Source organism: Primulina tabacum, chromosome 5 (assembly GCF_025594145.1).
Source record: "Primulina tabacum isolate GXHZ01 chromosome 5, ASM2559414v2, whole genome shotgun sequence".
NCBI classification, from domain to species: Eukaryota; Viridiplantae; Streptophyta; class Magnoliopsida; order Lamiales; family Gesneriaceae; genus Primulina; species Primulina tabacum.
This window is the reverse complement of record NC_134554.1, coordinates 17,243,352-17,264,587: the sequence shown is the minus strand read 5'-3', so window position 1 is coordinate 17,264,587 and position 21,236 is coordinate 17,243,352. Positions and strand designations below refer to the sequence as shown.

Below are 21,236 nucleotides of genomic sequence, written 5' to 3'. Positions count from 1 at the left end.
TTACATCATGGAATCAGACTAAGTTTATGCTTCTTGACCACATATTTATTTAATTTGTACAATGTATTTCTCTCTTTTTCTTTTTTTCTTTTTTTATTTGTATTTTTATGAGAGATAAATGGGTCGCAGCATGTAACTTAAAAATTATATAGATCTTCAACATCTTTCTTTTTTTTTCCTTTTTTTTCAGGAAATATCAATTTTTTTTCAAAATAAGAACACAAGATCTAAACAATAAATAGCCTCTCTGATGATCGATAAAGGCTCGCAAGCTGTTTTCTCAATCCTCTCCACTCACTCACAAAATATGTGTGAGTTTAAAAATTTTAGGCACTCTTATCAGGTATATCTTGGGCCATATACTTTAATAACTGATTTTATCACAATGATTAATCATTCAAAAAGATTTCATAAATCATATTTTTATAGTGATCAAAATATTAAAATTGACTTTTATTTTTTTTTCAAATAAAAATTTAAACATCCTTAGATAGATTATTACAATTTCTAATCTAAACCTTTCAAACATGTAATGTATGATATTTTTGCAAAAATTAAAAAAAATATATAAACATTTTTTAATTTTAAAATAATTTTTTTTTTAAATTTTTTTAAATTTTTAAGTTTGTTCTCCCCCCTAATCAGAATATGACATTGTCCCTAATATCAAAATAACTATTAATAAAGAGTACATAATGAAAGAGATATCACCTAGAATTTTATTGAAGATAACAAACGCAAACCAATCCACGATTTTTGAATCAATGATCCAATTTTCTTTTCTTACTGCTTGATTGTGACCAATTGATATTTTTTATGATCAGATCAGGCTTATGAACAAAAGCTTCCAAATCATCAATTAATTGGTCGGCAGTCGAAGCACAGATGAGCTTCCGTCGTGAATTTTCTTAAATGAAATTCTGTTCCACAGCTTTATCAAGAAATGTCAACAAACTGTCATAATAATTATTGATATTCAGCAAGCCCACAGGTTTATTATGGATATTAAGTTGTGCCCAAGAAACAGTGTGAAAAATTTCTTCTAATGTACCAAAACCACCTGGTAGTGCGATAAAAGCATCAGAATTTTCAATCATTTTGGTGATTCTTTCATACATAGAAGAAACTTTTAATTCCTCCCCACTCGTAACACCTGTAATATTTCCTTCAGCTAAATCTGTAGGAATAATACCTAAAATCTGACTACCTCCAAGATGAGCAGATGTTGAAACAGATCCCATTAACTCAATATTACCTCCCCCATATACCAAGTGAATTTTTCTCTCAGCCAATATCTTTCCAAGTTTATCCGCTTCTTCTACAAATACTTCATTTTTTTCCAGAACTCGACCCACAAAATACACAAATATTTTTCAATGTTTGTGCAGAGGATCCAACCATGTTTTTACTTTCTTTTTGGTCTGCGAAAATAGAGAAAAAGATGAGAGATTTTATAGGGGTAATATATTATCATGACAAAACTATGGGTCATAGCTGTAAGCAGAATAAACAGTAAAAATAATAATGACACATATGCATATAAACAGTAGTGTGATTGTGGCTCACAATTTTCCTCTGGTTTTACCTCTAGAAAAGGTTTCGACGTCTTCTATGAGTCGAGGATATGCTTCCCATCCAATTTTCTTATAAATTGGCAACCAGGGTTTTTTTGGTCGGATTCCCAAGACTATGACGCTCATGTTGAAATTGTTTCCATAAACGGAGAAGTTCAATATGCACATGTCCACTAGAATGCGTCTCAAGAGTCAATAAGATGTTATCTAAAGACTCCTTACTCAGCCCATTCTTAATAAAACCAATTTTATCTTCTCTGTTATCGGAAACACATCCCAAAGATCTACATCGGTTGTCACAAGTCCATCTTGCACACTTATGACAAACCCCTAACCTTTTGGCCCTTCGTTTTTTCGCATAAGTGCTTTTTCCTAATCCAGGCAAATACCGAATGAGCAATGATTGTGGAACTTCTCCTCCTAATCGGACCTTAGCTTCTATTACAAGACGAATATCTTCTGGAGTTCCTTTTTGCATTAACAATCTCAATCTTTCACACCTACCTGCATAAATTTTTCTTAGAACATTTTCAGAAACAGAGTGAAAATATTTACAAATTTTTGAGAGATTTTCATCCATTTTGAAAAGAAAAGAAATGATTTTTTTTTTTTTGAATCCGCAATTGTGAGAAACTGATTTAACCGACTATGAGAGTCACGGAGTACCGTTATCCACCATTTAACCAGGAAAATAAAAAGATTAAGGAAACCTGAAATAAAAACAAACAAAATTAAATGCAACATAAAAATTTAAGGATCAGAAAGGGAAATAAACTCTTCCTGAAATATTTCGTTTTCCAAAAATGGTTTAAGCCTTTGTCCATTCACTTTAAAAACATCACCATTTTTAGGATTTTCAATATCCACAGCTCCATAAGGATACACATGCTTTACAACATATGGGCCTGTCCATCTTGATCGTAATTTTCCTGGGAATATGTGAAGTCGAGAATTATAAAGCAAAACTTATTTTTCAATCTCAAAAGATTTTCTAAGAATTGTTTTATCATGAAATGATTTGATTTTTGTTTTATAAATTCTTGAATTCTCATACGCATCATTTCTGAGTTCATCAAGTTCATTAAGTTGCAATTTGCGCAATTTGTTGCAATCATCCATGCTTGAATTAAAAGTTTTGATCGCCCAATAAGCTTTATGTTCCAATTCCACAGGCAAATGACAATGTTTTCCGTAAACCAACCTATAGGGAGACATATTCAATGATGTTTTAAAAGATGTTCGATATGCCCAAAGTGCATCATTAAGTCGCAGAGACCAATCTTTTCTATTTGAGTTAACAGTTTTTTTCAAAATTTTCTTTATCTCCCTATTAGCTAATTTAACTTGTCCATTTGTTTTAGGATGATAAGGAGCAGTGTAATGCCCGAAATTTGGATTACTGTAATCCGATATGAATTGTTGATAATTGTGATATGATTATAGACGAAACAGATCAGACCGGAATAGCCTAAAAGAATAGTGGAATTTTGTGCGAGAAATGAGCCTCGCGCATATGCGCAATCAGACCGGGCGCATATGCGCGGAATAGGCAGAACACCTCGCGCATATGCGCGACAGGGAATGGCGCACATGCGCGAGGGTACCCGAGAGTTGTGAATAAATTTGAAGGACTTCGCGCATATGCGCCGAATGAGGGCGCGCATATGCGCGAGCTACTGTGAAGACACGCGCCGAGACATATTGTCTCGCGCATATGCGCCGAGTGATGTCGCGCATATGCGCGAGACGTGCTGCTCAAAGAGATGAGCCACTTGCCCCTTGAACATGCAATATATATATATATAACGAGCACCTCAACTCTATCAGATGACAAGGGAAGGAAACGAGGCTATAGAGAGAATTACAAGCTTTCGGATATTAGAATTCATTTTGCGAGAAATCCACCCGTTCGATTTTGAATCCGATTTCGGTACTGTGTTCCTATCGACGCAGGCTTCATACTGACGTAAGTTTTGTACGTTTCTGATGTGATTTGAAATTATGATATTGTCAGAATCGGATATGATTCATATATGGTGTTTCTGATATGTTAAACAACGTATAATCAAAACCGGATTGAAGAACGGATACCGTATGAAATTGTTATGGTTTTCTGAATGGAATTGATTGAGATGTGATATCAGAATTGTATCATATGGAGTTTGAGTTGTGAGAATCGATATATGTTGAGTTGTATTGCTGGGTATATTGAGATTGTACAGTTATGCTGTTAAAACAGAATTTGATTCAGTCCTGATTATATCCAGTATTGAGTGAGGGAGGTATTGATATCGTATTCCTCGTTATTGTCATTGCCAGATTCAGTATTGACAGGCATTGAATCCGAGACTTCGACAGAGTCAGAAAGGTATAAATCAATGTTGATTCGGGATTGCACAACTCGAGTTCGATTTGACTTGAGTTTCCCTAAATCACATACTTTATTTTATTGCATTGATATCTGCAATTATGAAATTGATATGTGTGGTCTATTGATTCATAGACAGAGCGTGTATTGAGTCTTTGGCTGATTCGCCAAGTCTTCGACTGATTCGCCAAGACACTGAACGTTTAGTTATATCGATGTCGCTTAGGGGTTGATTCATTCCTATCGCTGAGATTCGATACATGAGACAATGTCCAGAAACCGGGATCCATAGATTAGAAATGAGTCGAGTCTGAGATGATGAGTCACGAGTAATTTACAGTGTGATATCATTTCATGTTTCAGAACTTAATACATGTTATGGATATGTATTTCATGCTTTATATATGCTTTTATATGATTGCATGTTCGTTGATTTATACTGAGATTATGTTCTCACCGGAGTTATAGGGCTGTTGTCTTGTTTGTATGTGTGCCTGACAACAGGTGGGACATGATCGGGATTCAGGAAAAAGATGAGAGATTCAGAATTAGCGTGGAGATCCGGGCTTAGAATAGTTTGGTTTTCAGTACCTGATGTAGTGACTGAATTCTAGTTTGAGATGAATATATGTTGTCCAAGATTTATACTTTGGTATGGATATGTTTATCAGATAGATTACTATTATGTTTCCACAGTTGTTATTTAAAAAAAAAAATTTATTTCCCACATTTCTTAATTGTTACATTGACTCTTAATAATGATTAAGAAGATGAATTAGGTTCGGGTCCCCACAGCAGGTGGTATCAGAGCGATAGATCCTTTAGATTGAGATAGGAGCTAGTGAGCGGGGTAGATTGAGTTTTCTTTCCTGCTTTTGATTGCTAGCGTGTTTTACTTCTTTATAATGCATGTTTATCTGTTTATCTGACTTGATTTGAGAACATGTGTTATTGAGAATAAATCAAAACCGATTCTTGATCAGTAGTAAGATGATCCGGAGGAGGACTGAAACAGATTTGTGGTATTTGGTTGCTAACCCTTTTATAATCAGATATGCCTCCCCGAAGAGTACCAGAACAGGGTAGCACTTCGAATCCTACAATGGATGTAACAGCAACACCGATGGAAACATTGTTGAAGAGATTTCAGTCATTCTATCCACCGACTCTGAAGGGTACCGAGACTTCCGTTGATTGCGAGAGTTGGTTAGACGACATTGAAATGCTGTTTGAGTCCTTGGATTACACTGATGAGCGGAGAGTGAAACTTATTGGGCACCAGTTGCATGATGTTGCAAAGAACTGGTGGATTACAACAAAGCGGGCCTTGGAGCATCGAGGTACAGTTATCACCTGGAATATATTTAGAACTGAGTTTTATCAGAGATTCTTTCCAGTGTCGTACAGGAAAGATAAGGGAGCAGAATTTGAAAACTTAAGACAGGGTCAGCTAAAAATCGAGGAATATGTGACCAAGTTCTCTACACTGCTACGATTTGCTCCACACGTGGCCGAGAATGAGGAAGCTATTGCTGATCAGTTCATCAATGGGTTGAACCCCGAGATTTTTACATTGGTGAACACTGGGCGACCGAACAACTTCACTGATGCTCTGAATCGAGCTAAAGGAGCTGAGGCTGGTCTGATGAGACAGAAGGGAGCTTTGTATGTTGCCCCAGCACCGAGACCACAGCAACAACCTCCCCGATTTGAAAGTGGCAGTAGCAGTGGTGGAAAGAAAGAGTTTCTGAAGGCCAGAGGTAAACAGTTTAAGAAGTCTGGCAAGCAGTTCTTCTAGCTCCAGTGGTTCCAAACAGAGTTATACCGGAGCTTACTGTAGAACTTGCGGAGGGAGACATCCCACAGAGCAATGCCAAAAAGTGCTTGGTAGTTGCCACATCTGCAGACAGCAGGGATATTTTGCCAGAGTATGTCCACAGAGAGGTTCCCAAAGATCCCAGGGAGCCGAATCATCGGGATCAACAGCACAGACTGATAGATGATCAACTGCTGTTCATTCATTTCAGCCAGCACCATCTCAGTCACAACAGAGGCCAGGAGGAAGCCAGACAGTTAGCCAGCCTCCGAGACAGCAGGCCCGAGTATTTTCTTTGACGGAGGAGCAAGCTCAGGAAGCACTAGATGACGTCGTTGCAGGTAACTGTTCTTTATGTGGTTACCCTGCTTATGTATTGATTGATACTGGTGCTTCTCATACGTTTATTTCTGAGAGATTTGCATTGAGTCATGCATTGCCTGTTGAGTCATTATCGTCTGTAGTGTCTGTCTCTTCTCCTTTGGGGACAGGTTTGATATCGGTGAATTCTGTGAAACATTGTATGCTACAGTATGACGGAAATGAGATTGAGTTAGATTGTATCGTACTTGGGTTGTCTGACTTTGATGGTATTATCGGTATCGATATGCTGACCAAGTACAGGGCTACCGTTGATTGTTTCCACAAGATTGTAAGATTCAGACCTGAGATGGCTGATGAGTGGAAATTCTACGGTAAGGGTTCTCGAGCCAGAATTCCTTTAATATCTGCTATGAATATGACTCGATTATTGCAGAAAAGAGCGGAGAGATTCCTTGTTTATTCAGTTGATGTACTGAAATCGAGTCCATCATTGGCCGATTTGCCAGTGGTATGTGAGTTCGCTGATGTCTTCCCAGATGAGATTCCCTGGTTTGCCTCCAATTCGAGAGATAGACTTCAGCATTGTGTTGATGCCAGGTACAGTTCCGATTTCGAGGGCTCCGTACAAAATGGCACAGATTGAGTTGAAAGAGTTGAAAGAACAGTTAGAGGATTTACTGGCCAAGGGGTATATTAGACCGAGTGTGTCTCCTTGGGGCTGCTCCAGTACTGTTTGTGAGAAAAAAAGACGGTTCGATGAGACTCTGTATCGATTACCGGCAACTGAATAAGGCAACGGTAAAGAACAAATACCCTTTGCCTCGTATTGATGATTTATTTGATCAGTTGCAAGATTCTTCTGTATATTCCAAGATCGATCTGAGATCTGGATATCATCAGCTGAGAGTCAGGGACTCTGATATCTCGAAGACAGCGTTCAGAAACAGGTATGGACATTATGAGTTTATTGTCATGCCGTTTGGTTTAACGAATGCTCCAGCTGTATTTATGGGTCTGATGAACCGTATCTTTCAGAAATATCTCGATGATTTTGTGATTATATTCATTGATGATATTTTGATTTATTCAAAGAATATGATTGAGCATGCCGAACATTTGAGAACTGTGTTGAAAATTCTGAGGGCTGAGAAATTGTATGCGAATTGTCAAAATGTGAATTTTGGCTGAGACAGGTTGTATTTCTGGGACATATTATATCTGGAGATGGGATTTCTGTTGATCCTAGTAAGGTTGAGGCTGTGATCAGTTGGCCAAGACCGACCTCTGTGCCAGAGATACGCAGTTTTATGGGTTTGGCAGGATATTACCGACGATTTATTAAAGATTTCTCGAGTATTGCTAAACCGATTACGCAGTTGACTCATAAGAATGCACCATTTGTTTGGTCAGAAGACTGTGAGTCCAGTTTTCTGGAATTGAAGAAAAGACTGATTAGTGCTCCGATACTGACTATCCCCTCAGGTACTGGTGATTTTGTTGTTTATTGTGACGCTTCTCACAGGGGATTGGGATGCGTATTGATGCAGCGAGGCCATGTTATCACTTATACTTCACGACAGTTGAAGCCACACGAGACTCGCTACCCAATTCATGATCTTGAATTGGCTGCCATCGTCTTTGCATTAAAGATATGGCGACACTACCTGTACGGTGAGAAGTTTGAGATTTATTCTGATCATAAAAGCCTGAAATATCTATTTTCACAATCAGAATTGAATATGAGACAGCGAAGATGGCTTGATTTTCTTAAAGATTTTGATTGTGAGATCAAGTACCATCCAGGAAAGTCGAATGCAGCAGCTGATGCACTGAGTCGAAAGGTATGTTCTTTATCCTTATCGACGATTGGTGTTTCACATTTGATCGAAGACTGCTGTTTGTCTGGATTGGTATTTGAGACATATTGTAGGCCATTACGATTGTATGCCGTTGAAGTTGAACCAGAGCTGATGTTGAGAATTAAAGAGGCTCAGAAAAGTGATCAGAATGTGCAGAATTCAGTTTCCGTGGTCAGAGCAGGGCATTGATCTGAGTATCAAGTACGTGATAGTGTACTATATGTGAATAATCGTCTTGTTGTGCCGAATGTTTCCGATTTGAAACGACAGATATTGTCAGAAGCACATAGCAGTCGATTCAGTATTCATCCTGGTGGCAGAAAGATGTATAATGATTTCGAAAAGACAGTTTTGGTGGAACATATGAAAGCTGATATTGCTGAATTTGTATCCAAATGTCTGAATTGCCAACATGTGAAAGCTGAAAGAAAGAAACCTAGGAGGACTGTTACAGAGTTTATCTATTCCTGAATGGAAATGGGATCACATTTCCATGGGCTTCGTGACGAAACTTACCGAGATCCTCCCGAGGTTGTGATGCGATTTGGGTCGTGATTGATAGATTGACCAAATCCGCATGCTTTATTCCGTACAAAATGACGTACCGACATGACCAGATGGCTGAGATTTATGTCAGAGAGGTGGTCAGATTGCACGGAGTGCCGAAGTCGATTGTTTCAGACCGTGACCCTCGGTTTACTTCGCACTTCTGGCAGAGTTTGCAGCAGGCTCTAGGTACGAAGTTGCATCTGAGTACCGCATATCATCCACAGACCGACGGACAGTCAGAGCGGACTATCCAGACACTGGAAGATATGCTGAGAGCCATAATGCTTGATTTTAGCACTAATTGGCAAGATGCATTGCCACTTTGTGAGTTTTCGTACAACAACAGCTATCAGACGAATATTGAGATGGCTCCTTTTGAGGCGTTGTACGGGAAGAAGTGCCGATCCCCTCTTTATTGGGATGATATCTCTAAGGTTCCTGAGATTGGACCTGACATGATCAGAGAAATGACTGAGAAAGTGAAGTTGATACAGAAAAGAATGAAGGCAGCTCAAGACAGACAGGCCAAATATGCCAATGTTTGACGTAGAGCATTGGTATTTGAGGCAGGAGACCGAGTATTTTTGAAAATTTCACCTTTCCGAGGAGTTGTCAGATTTGGACAAGAAAGGGAAACTGTCTCCACGATAAATTGGGCCGTATGAGATTCTCGAGAAGATAGGAGATCATGCCTATCGACTCTCCCTACCGCCTTCATTATCTGGAATACATGATGTCTTTCATGTATCTTTATTGAGGAAATATCTTCCTGATGCTTCACATATTATTCAGCCCGACGAGGCCGAACTTGATGAGACATTGAGCTATTTTGAAAGGCCGATTCATATTCTTGATCGGAAGGAAAAGCAGCTCAGAACGAAGACTATTCCGCTTGTGAAAGTTCAGTGGAGTCGTCATAGCCTTGAAGAAGCTACCTGGGAGACTGAGTCAGATATGAGACAGAGGTTCTCAGAGTTATTTCACTGATGTGAATTTTTTATTCAGCTTCTGTTATACATTTCTTTCTATTATAATTTATTGCCTGTGATTTCGGGGACGAAATCAGATCTTAGTGGCGAGAAATGTAATGCCCGAAATTTGGATTACTGTAATCCGATATGAATTGTTGATAATTGTGATATGATTATAGACAAAACAGATCAGACCGGGATAGACTAAAAGAAGAGTGGAATTTTGTGCGAGGAATGAGCATATGCAACCAGACCGGGCGCATATGTGCGGAATAGGCAGAACACCTCGCGCATATGTGCGACAGGGAATGGCGCACATGCGCGAGGGTACCCGAGAGTTGTTAAGAAATTTGAAGGACCTCGCGCATATGCGCTGAATGAGGGCGCGCATATGCGCGAGCTACTGTGAAGACACGCGCCTGAGACATATTGTCTCGCGCATATGCGCCAAGTGATGTCGCGCATATGCGCGAGACGTGCTGCTCAAAGAGATGAGCCACTTGCCCCTTGAACATGCAATATATATATATATATAACGAGAACCTCAACTCTATCAGATGACAAGGGAAGGAAACGAGGCTATAGAGAGAATTACAAGCTTTCGGATATTAGAATTCATTTTGCGAGAAATCCGTCCATTCGATTTTAAATCCGACTTCGGTACTGTGTTCCTATCGACGCAGGCTTCATACTGACGTAAGTTTTGTACGTTTCTGATGTGATTTGAAATTATGATATTGTCAGAATCGGATATGATTCATATATGGTGTTTCTGATATGTTAAACAACGTATAATCAAAACCGGATTGAAGAACGGATACCGTATGAAATTGTTATGGTTTTCTGAATGGAATTGATTGAGATGTGATAATCAGAATTGTATCATATGGAGTTTGAGTTGTGAGAATCGATATATGTTGAGTTGTATTGATGGGTATATTGAGATTGTACAGTTATGCTGTTGAAACAGAATTTGATTCAGTCCTGATTATATCCAGTATTGAGTAAGGGAGGTATTGATATTGTATTCCTCGTTATTGTCATTGTCAGATTGAGTATTGACAGGCATTGAATCCGAGACTTCGACAGAGTCAGAAAGGTATAAATCAATGTTGATTCGGGATTGCACAACTCGAGTTCGATTTGACTTGAGTTTCCCTAAATCACATACTTTATTTTATTGCATTGATATCTGCAATTATGAAATTGATATGTGTGGTCTATTGATTCACAGACAAAGCGTGTATTGAGTCATAGGTTGATTCGCCTAGTCTTTGGCTGATTCGCCAAGTCTTCAGCTGATTCGCCAAGACACTGGACGTTTAGTTATATCGATATCGCTTAGGGGTTGATTCATTCCTATCGCTGAGATTCGATACATGAGACAATGTCCAGAAACCAGGATCCGTAGATTAGAAATGAGTCGAGTCTAAGATGATGAGTCACGAGTAATTTACAGTGTGATATCATTTCATGTTTCAGAACTTAATACATGTTATGGATATGTATTTCATGCTTTATATATGCTTTTATATGATTGTATGTTCGTTGATTTATACTGGGATTATGTTCTCACCGGAGTTATCCGGTTGTTGTCTTGTTTGTATGTGTGCCTGACAACAGGTGGGACAGGATCGGGATCAGGAAGAAGATGAGAGATTCAGAATTAGCGTGGAGATCCGGGCTTAGAATAGTTTGGTTTTCAGTACCTGATGTAGTGACTGAATTCTAGTTTGAGATGAATATATGTTGTCCAAGATTTATACTTTGGTATGGATATGTATATCAGATAGATTACTATTACGTTTCCACAGTTGTTATTTAAAAAAAAAAAATTTATGTCCCACATTTCTTAATTGTTACATTGACTCTTAATAATGATTAAGAAGATGAATTAGGTTCGGGTCCCCACAAGTAGTTACTTTGTGAGTAATACCATATTTTTTCATTAATGAAGCAAATGATTTATTAACAAAGTGAGTTCCTCCATCACTTATCATGGCTCGAGGAATTCCAAATCTACTAAAAATATTTTCTTTCAAAAATTTTATGATCATTTGTTCGACATGGAATTACCTCTATCCATTTGGAAACATAATCAACCGCAACTAAAATATACAAGTATCCAAACGACGGTGGAAAAAGTCTCATAAAATCAATTCCCCAACAGTCAAAGATTTCAATTTCAATAATAGGATTCAAAGGCATCATGTTTCTTTTTGAAATCGCACCCAATTATTGACAATTTTCACAGATCTTGCAGATTTCGTGGGTGTCTTTAAACAAAGTGTGCCAATAAAATCCACACTACAAGATTTTTGCAGCCGTTTTCTTTGAAGAAAAATGTCCTCCGCATGCTGAATAACAAAATTTAATGACACTACTTACCTCATTGTCAGGTATGCAACGTCGAAAAATTTGATCTGGACAATATTTGAACAGATACGGATCATCCCAATAAAAGTTTTTTACCTCATTCAAAAATTTTCTTTTATCTTGGGAACTCCATTGCGGTGGCATTTTTCCTGTCACAAGAAAATTTACTATGTTAGCAAACCAAGGTGTAGTAAGTAACTGAAAATAGATGTTCATCAGGAAAATTATCGTTAATTGGTGTCATTTCACAAGATGATCATGTTACTAGTCTCGATAAATGATCGGCTACGACATTCTCGGTTCCTTTTTTATCTTTGATCACAATGTCAAATTCTTGGAGCAACAAAATCCATCGTATCAGTCGTGGCTTTACATCCTGTTTGGTCAACAAATATCTAATAGCAGAATGATCAGTAAACACAATAGTCATTGATCCAATCAAATAAGAACGAAATTTATCTAATGCAAATATTACAGCAAGTAGTTCTTTTTCAGTTGTGGAGTAATTCATTTGAGCATTGTTTAAAGTTCTACTTGCATAATATATCACGTAAGGCTTACCGTTTCTTCTTTGACCTAGTACTGCACCGACTGCATAATCACTCGCATCGCACATGATTTCAAATGGTAAAGACCAATCAGGAGGTTGCATGATAGGAGCTGATGTTAAATGTCGAATGATTTTATCAAAAGCATTTTGACATTCTTGAGTCCACTCAAATGCAGTGTCTTTTGTTAATAGGTTACAAATGAGTTTAGAAATTGAACTAAAGTCCTTTATAAACCTCCTATAAAATCCAGCATGTCCCAAAAATGAGCGAATTTCTTTAATGATTTTTGGAGGGGGTAAATTGGCAATGACATCAACTTTGGCTTTATCAACTTCAATTCCATGAGATGACACGACATGTCCCAGAACAATCCCAGAAGTAATCATGTAATGGCATTTTTCCCAATTTAAAATAAGACCTTTTTCCTCGCATCTTTATAAAACTTTTTCCAAATTTTCAAGACAATTATCAAATGTATTTCCAAAAATAGTTAAATCATCCATGAAAATCTCCAAACAATTTTCAATCATGTCGCTAAAAATGCTTAGCATACATCTTTGAAATGTTGCTGGGGCATTGCATAATACAAATGGCATCTTTCTAAATGCAAATGTTTCAAAAGGACATGTGAATGTAGTTTTATCTTGATTTCGAGTGCAATGAGAATTTGATAATAACCTGAATATCCATCAAGAAAACAGTAGTATGGATGACCTGCTACTCTTTCTGAAATTTGATCCAAAAATGATAATGGAAAATGATCTTTTCTAGTGGCGTCATTTAATTTTCTATAATCAATACACATCCGCCAACTAGAGGGGACTCGACTTGTTAACAATTCACCTTTTTCATTTTTTATCACTGTGATGCCAGATTTTTTTGGAACTATTTGTGTTGGGTTTACCCACTTACTATCAGAAATAGGGTAGATAATCCCAACATCAAGTAGTTTGAGAACTTCAGTTTTCACAACATCTTTCATGTGTGGATTTAATCTCCTTTGTGGTTGTTGAGATGTTTTTGCATTTTCTTCTAAGTGAATTTTGTGAGTGCAAATTAGTGGATTAATGCTCTTGAGATCTTTTAGTGTCCAACCAATTGCATTTTTATATCTTTTAAGCATATCAACTAATTTAGCTTCTTGATCACTTGCTAGTTTGGAAGAAATTACCACAGGATATGTTTCATCTTCTCCAAGAAATGCATACTTCAATTCTTCTGGCAATGGTCTTAACTCCAATATGGGTAGTTCGTCTTTGTTATCATATTTTGCATCAAATTCTTTCTCTGATCCTGATAACGAGTGATACCTGATAAAATCATCAAGATCAATTTCAATATTTTCTTTAACAGTTTCAATTGAACAAATATCTAATTGATCACGAGTACTCCCTTCTTGAATGTTTTCTTCCACAAGAGTTTCAATAAGATTTTCATCTTCACTTTCATCTCCTTTGTCATGTGGTTGCTTACAAAGATTAAAAACATTTAGCTCCAAGGTCATGTTACCAAATGACAACTTCATTATTCCATTCCTGCAATTTATAAGAGCATTAGAAGTTGCTAAAAATGGACGACCCAGGATTACAGGAATTGCATTACAAGCTTCGATAGGTTGTGTATCTAAAACTATGAAATCAACAGGATATACAAAGTTATCAACTTGGACAAACACGTCTTCTACCATACCTCTTGGCACTTTAACAGATCTATCGGCAAGTAAAAGTGTTACCGAAGTAGATTTTAACTCGCCTAGATTGAGTTCTTGATAAACTGAATATGGAAGTAAATTCACACTAGCTCCAAGATCAAGCAAGGCTTTTTTAATCTTTCGTTCTCCAATAATACATGAAATAGTAGGACAATCAGGATCTTTGTATTTCAAAGTATTATTATTTTGAATGATTGCACTTACTTGTTCGGCTAAAAATGCTTTCTTTTCACATTCAATTTTCTTTTCACAGTGCACAAGTCTTTCAAAAATTTGGCATATGATGGTACCTGTTTTATTGCATCTACTAAAGGAATATTAACTTTTACTTGTTTCAAAATATCATATATATCAGAATTCAAATTTGATTTTTTTGTATTTTTCAATGCATGAGGGAATGGTGGTGACACTGTCTGTTGATCCTCCTCTTCGCAAGTTGTGGGTTCCACATCCTTACCCTTTGGAGTTGATTTATCATCATCTTCACAAGGTTCGGGAATGGATTTTTCCACAACCTTACCACTTCGAAGGTAATAACAGATTTTACCTGATCCATCGGTTGAGTTCCAGAAGTTCCAGTTTGTGAATGATGATCCTTGGGATTAGGCTGTGGTTGTGAAGGAAATTTACCTTTTTCATGAACATTAAGTGCAGATGCAAATTTAGCAGGAGTATCTTTCAAATCTGTCATGGTTTGAGCAGTTTGAGTATTTATAGACTCTTGCTTTGCAATGAAAGAATTCAATAAATCTTCCAAATTCCTTTTAGGTGGAGGAACATAAGGTGCATAATTTTGAAAATTTTGTTGATTTTGAAAATGTGGTTGCGAAAATTGTGCAGCATTATCATTCTTCCAACTAAAATTTGAATGATTTCGCCAACCTGGATTGTAATTTTGAGAAAATGGTTCAAAATTTGGCCTTTTGAAATTGTTCAAAACATTGACTTGTTCATGGAGACATTCTTTAAAAGAGGGCAAAGTGGGACAATCTTTTATAGAATGATCACTTGTATCACAGATGTGACACGCAATTTCTTGAATAACTTTTAATTGACCATTTTTTTTCAATTCAAGTGCCTCAACTTTTCTTGCCAAAGAGGTAAATCTAGCTTGAAGATCATGTCCATCTTTGAGGGTGTACATACCTCCACCAGATGTGGGAGATTGAATCTTGTTTGATGGTTCGATTGTACCTATAGTGTCCCAATTTTGAGCATTTTCAGCTAATGAATCGAGATACTCAATTGCCTCATTTGGATCTTTATCTTCAAATGTTCCATTACACATAAATTCAACCATTTGCCTATCTTTAGGTGTTAAGCCTTCATAAAATAGAGAAACAACTCTCCAAATTTCAAAACCATGATGTGGACAAAGATTAAGCAATTCTTTGTATCTATCCCAACACTGATAAAACGTTTCTCCTTGTTTTTGAGTGAAAGTGATGATTTGCCTTTTGAAAGAATTTGTTCTATGAGATGGAAAAAACTTTTTCAAAAATTGTTGTTGCAATTCATCCTAAGTTCGAATGGATCTCGATCTAAGATTTTGTAGCCAAGTTTTAGCTTTATCTTTTAAAGAAAAAGGAAAAAGCTTAAGTCGAATGGTGTTCATGCTACAATTTAGATCATTATATGTGTTGCACACTTCTTCAAACTCTCGTAAATGCATGTATGGATTTTCATAATCTAAGCCATGAAAATTGGGTAAAAGTTGGATAATACCAGGCTTAAAATTGAAATGAGATGCATCAGGGGGAAAAACTAGACATGAAGGTGCACTAGTACGTGTAGGATTCATGTGATCTCTAAGTGTTCTTCGTCTATCATGATCATGTTGAGATTGAATTTCATCTTCATTTTCTTGGATGAGTTCTTCCGCCATGTTTTGTAAAAATAAAGGGTTATTTCGAATGAGTCGACCACTAAGTGTACGTGACCAAATGCAAATGCAAAAGAATAAAAACACAAAAAAGCAATAAAAATTCAAATAAAAAAATAAAATATAAACAAAATTAAATAGACTTGAAATTAAATTATACTTCCCCGGCAACGGCGCCAAAAACTTGTTGCGTAATTTGATCACACTTGTGAGAAGATTTTTATATCATGCTTGCCACCAATATTGTAGATATTAACATCAACTTTCTACAGGTCCAAGAATCATCTTAATCTCATTTGCAACGGCAAGTTTATTTTTGTTTTATCGAACTTGTAAAAAAAATAGTAAAAACTTATAATTACACAACAATTTATATTTTATACAATTTATTATAAAACATATAATATTTAAACATTTAATAAAACAAAAACTATATATTTATATTATAAAAAATTTAATTAATATACAATTTTTTATCTTTATCACACGCCAAAGGTAAATATTCAGAAGAAGGTTTGCCAGACGAAGGGCAAAATATATATTGGCAAATCAACACCCAAAGGAACATGGTGTGCTCAACTTAGAGGGGATACCGGGATGAGAGAACCACTCTTTGACCACAGCCCTATAAGACGGATAGCAGTAGCGAGTATGGGCCAAAGCAGGAGCGGCAAAGTCATCGATGAAATAAGGGGAATCCGCCCCCAGCACAGGCAACCCCAAGAGCAAGGATATGTCATAAAGGGTTATGGATAATGGGCCAAAAGGAAGGATGAAGACATTACATGAGGGGGACCAAAACCTAAGGATGAAATCGAATAGAATGGACTGCCTGGTTATCTTCACCTTAGAAACCATGACCAGGGGCCATAATCCCTGATGGCGCCACTGCCGTCCAAAGTGGGGTTCCAAACGGTCTATCCATTCAATCCAACAATCAGAAACCCGTGGCCACGACTTGAATTGGGATGGTTCGCTATGAGGGAGTAAAGGTCGGGAGAGCAACAAATCCCTAGGGTGTAGCGAAGGCAGGGGGAAGAACAATTGATGGACCGGTGGGGGGAATTGATTGGCTGGATATGAAGGATGTCGGATAGGTCCAATAGTAGCAGAGGCAAGGAAATTCGCAGCTTTGGTCCTGCAATCCGAATAACAGATAGATAAGAACGCTACAATACAAGAAGCAAACAGACAATCATGCATAAAAAACGGCCCATACCCAGCCTTAGCAGCAACCACAAACGGGTGAGAGATCCCAGAACCGAGTGAAAGTTGATTAACCATAGGTACACCTACACGAAGTTCATTGGTATCTTAAACATCTTTATCCAACAAATGAATTATGAGCCAAGGGCGTACCAGATGCCATAGAAGAGTGAATCACGGGAGTATTCATCACCGAGGTAAGAATCGAGGCTGGTATGGTAACTGATGCAGATGGGACAACTTTTACCGAAGATGGGGTCGGAGTATTAAGAGCAGTCAGAGGTGGGGATGACGTTGCAGTTGGCAACATGTAAACCAATAAGACATAAACAAAGCAATTCCCCTCACTTCCTTAAGACAAATACAACACATACCCATCTTTTTCAGAATCAATAGGGGCGACCACAGAAACAAAGCCGGGGTCGATAGATTGATTGGGGTCAAAAACCACTGAATAAACGCAAGAAATATTCATAAAAATTCACCGCACCTACAAAGCAAAGGCTAATGAATGGCCTAATAATACCAGATCCATAATTCCCCACAGAAACCTGGCGTCAAAAGAGTTAGCCCAATTATACAGATAAACCAACTGTCCATCCTTTGGTTTCCCGGATACAAAATCATACAAAGCAGGGAATAGAATTGCAAGTCAATCAAGATGACAAACAATATTCAAGGAATTGAGAAGCATTGAAAAAAGTTCAAGAGAAAGGATTACCCATGGCAGTAGAAAGTGGTGAACTTCTAAAGGAGGTCGATTGTGCCAAAGGCTCCCCGAAAGCCGGTGTGACCACTGAACATCGTGTGGAAAGAACAGCGGCAGCCGTAGAAACTTCGAAGCTAGCCGTGACCGCCGCCGTTAAATGGTGACCCAAACCGAGAGGAGCGTTCGCCCTTGCGGAAGACGACGGCCCAACGCTCGTTGGAAAACCCAACAATGACCCAGCAATGGCGAGGAAAGGATTAACGCCAGTGGCAGACCCGGCGAACGCTATAGGTGCCGGGGCGGAGACATTGGCTTGAGAAGGAGACGAACTTGCGGCGCTGGAATCAGGGAGTGGCGACGGAGAAGAACTTCGAATCAATGATAAACCCTCAGCAACCGCGGCAGGACCAGCGAACGAGACGGGCGGCGAGGCAGAAGCTAGGGCCGAAACAGAAGAGGAGTTCCCATCGCTCGGTTCAGATGGACGCGCCGGAGAAGAACCTTGAGCCATCGTTAAATCTTCGGCAACAACGGCGTGGGGGAAACAATGACAAAAGAGGCGCGAACGGGTTCAAAGAAAAAATAATCTTCCGGCGACAGCGGGGAGTGATGAGCAACAGCGCCGAGCGGGAAGAAGAGAAAGGGCCGAAATTGGGGATTTGAATTTGAGAAGAAATCGGCTGTGAAGAAAACCAACGGAGAATTGGGCTCGGCCCAAAGTGGCTAGCCCACTTCACGATAAATGCTTGCGGGCCGCTCTAAATAAACAAAATGGAATTGGCTTACATAAAAGCATTTTGGCCCACGGGTCAATGCTTGCGGGGGCAATTGTTTGGGGCTAAAAATAATTAATTATGGAAGCCCAATTTTATGGAAGCCCAATTAAATTATATAAGCTCATAACAGATTAATTCTTATCTATTCAAACCGATCACAACGTGGGAGGAAAAAAATGAAGATCGTGCGAAGGTAGTGGGAAAGATCGTGGGCTCATGGGGGAGTGGAGAGAAATGGCATAGTGCTGGGGGAGAAAAAGACATCGGCAAGCACGAAAAGGAGACAACTCACCTCAGCAAAAATCTGCAAAATACTCTCTGCTAAAAATTCAATCTTCAAGCACTAGTTTTTAAGCATTCCAGCATATTTCTAGCATTCTCTCGTTTAGATTTCAACAGCTTTATGTTTGTATTTCTATGTCTTGTAAATTCTTACCGTTTATTGAAAATATAAACAATGTCAGAGATTTATTCCTCAAATTCCAATAGTTTTCTTCATGAACTATCAATTAAATCTTCATTTGCACTCGACGCCAACTTCAGCAGCCCGCCTTGGCCTACTTTTCCTTCTGCTCCCGATTTGTCTGTACCCAACTGATGTCTTGATCAAGACGGTAGCATTAGTCTTGGTTACGACACCATTTTCCTCTTTAACTGAATCCGCATCTTCCTTCAACTGAGAAGCCCTCTTTCTCTTCCTTCCACTGTCCATACAAACTTGGTTCTTGCTACTTTCGCTAGATACCCAACTTTTCGTGTCTTCGCCGCCTCCATCTTCTTCTTTTAACATCTCATATTCATTTTCACTCTCGATCTCATCCTTCAACGGCTTTTGTGGCCTTCCAACTCTTCTCTTCGATGGTGAGTTCTCATCCCCTTTGTTTCGAGTTTCAGCAATCACAGACTGTTTCTTCCCTTTTCTTCTACCTCTACCCATTTTTCAACTCAGATCTTTGAATCAAACAAAATAAAACTGCGAGACAGAACACAACATTACAAAATTCTAAGAAATTTCCTTCTTCAGCCAAATTATGGATTTCACAAGTCCACTGGAAATAACCAAGAAAAGTGAGTTTGAACAATAACACAGAAAGTATATCAACACAAACAAAAGTTTATCCTATTTATGTCGAAACAACGTAATTGAGGTTCATCTACTCTCACCTATAGAAAGAAATTACAACCACCTAAATACCCAAAAGAGAGAATCAAATCAAACAGGCATTCATTAACTTACTATACACCAATAAAGCCCAACCTCACTTGCAAAAACACTTGGTAAACCAAAAGTAAAACAAAAACATTGAAGATTAAGTCAATATAACTCATCATAAACCCACAAAACTACAACAAATTTTGATTAATACAGATGCTCAAAAAGGAGGGAAAAAAAAACAGAGAACACACCGAATGAAGATGACCTCACAAGAAACAGCCGCGAAATGCATCCGTATTGAAAGTTTCCATTTTAATTATATTGCAAGGCCAATCAAGAATCTAATAAAAATCCAATAACCTGGTGAAGTTTTCTACTTGCATGAACAGTTTCAATTGCAAAGGAGGTTTAAAAAGGAACGAAACCCAGATCGGAGACTGAAGCAAACAATATATGGTAAATGAATTCAGATTCAAAAAGATTTATTTTTACTTTTTCTCATTGGAATGTTGGAAAAAACCAAGTCCATGAGGTGGGGAGCCAAAGACTCCAATTTGTGAGAAAGAAATGAAGAATGAATAATGCGTGTGGTGAAAGGATAATTTATTTCTTTTAAGGGCATTTTGGGAATTCAAGGAATGAAGTTAACCACGAGAGAATATATATATATATATATATATTTTTAAAAAAATCATAATTTTGTAAGTAAGAATTAATTTTTTTAATTAACCAAATTTCATGAAAAACAAACTTTCGAAATCACTATTAATCGCCATAAGACTTGAAAAAACATAGATATTTAATATTGTTGAAAAATATATTTAAAATGTGTGTATTGAATATTTGAATGTTGAATATTTGAATGTTGAAAATAGGAGTTGTAAATATTGAAAATTAGTGTGTGATGATGTAGGTAATGATGTATTTTATTTTTGGATTATTTGTAAAGATTTCCTATAAATAGATCTCTCATTTGTGAAGAAAATCACAATTGAGTAGAGAGAAAAATATTATAAAATGTGTAGTTTGGTAAATTTTGAGAATTTGAGATTTTTATTTTTTACCATAAATTTTTACTTTTTCACAACACGTTATCAGCACGAAGCTCTAAAAGTCCTCCATCCTTTTCCAAGCTCCAAACAGAAGAAAAAGGTAACAAAAGTAATAATATTTATTTTACTGTTATTTATTTATTGTGTATATATTTAATATATAATATAATGTTATTATTAATAATAAAAATAAATTTTTCAAAAACTTGTTATAAATCGTGGGAGGATGTTAAGACGACATCCCACACTCCCGGTAAGGGATACGACAAGTATAAAAGCCTATAAGATTTTTAAACAAAATAACTTATGACACATCATTATAATAATGTGATATGATATACATAATTATTTAAATA

The 21,236-nt window shown here is 37.4% G+C and overlaps 2 protein-coding genes, 1 non-coding gene and 1 pseudogene across 3 annotated transcripts; 1 reads left to right on the top strand and 3 right to left on the bottom strand.

Annotated features, from left to right (window-relative positions):
* Window positions 1-815: 815 nt before the first annotated feature.
* On the bottom strand, window positions 816-14,655 carry LOC142544890 (uncharacterized; annotated as a pseudogene).
* An 802-nt stretch (window positions 14,656-15,457) lies between these two features.
* LOC142547890 (small nucleolar RNA R71) lies at window positions 15,458-15,566 on the top strand. The gene has a single exon (XR_012820785.1). It is a non-coding gene; the product is annotated as a small nucleolar RNA R71 (small nucleolar RNA).
* A 905-nt stretch (window positions 15,567-16,471) lies between these two features.
* LOC142544888 (uncharacterized) lies at window positions 16,472-17,627 on the bottom strand. The gene is made up of 3 exons (XM_075651914.1): window positions 17,341-17,627; window positions 17,201-17,273; window positions 16,472-17,119 (listed from the first exon to the last, which is right to left on the bottom strand). The coding sequence occupies exons 1-3, from the start codon at window positions 17,495-17,497 to the stop codon at window positions 16,531-16,533; spliced, it is 819 nt and encodes a 272-aa protein (XP_075508029.1). The 5' UTR covers window positions 17,498-17,627; the 3' UTR covers window positions 16,472-16,530.
* Window positions 17,628-19,189: 1,562 nt separating this feature from the next.
* Window positions 19,190-19,609, bottom strand: LOC142544199 (uncharacterized). The gene has a single exon (XM_075651261.1). The coding sequence runs from the start codon at window positions 19,607-19,609 to the stop codon at window positions 19,190-19,192; it is 420 nt and encodes a 139-aa protein (XP_075507376.1).
* Window positions 19,610-21,236: the final 1,627 nt, after the last annotated feature.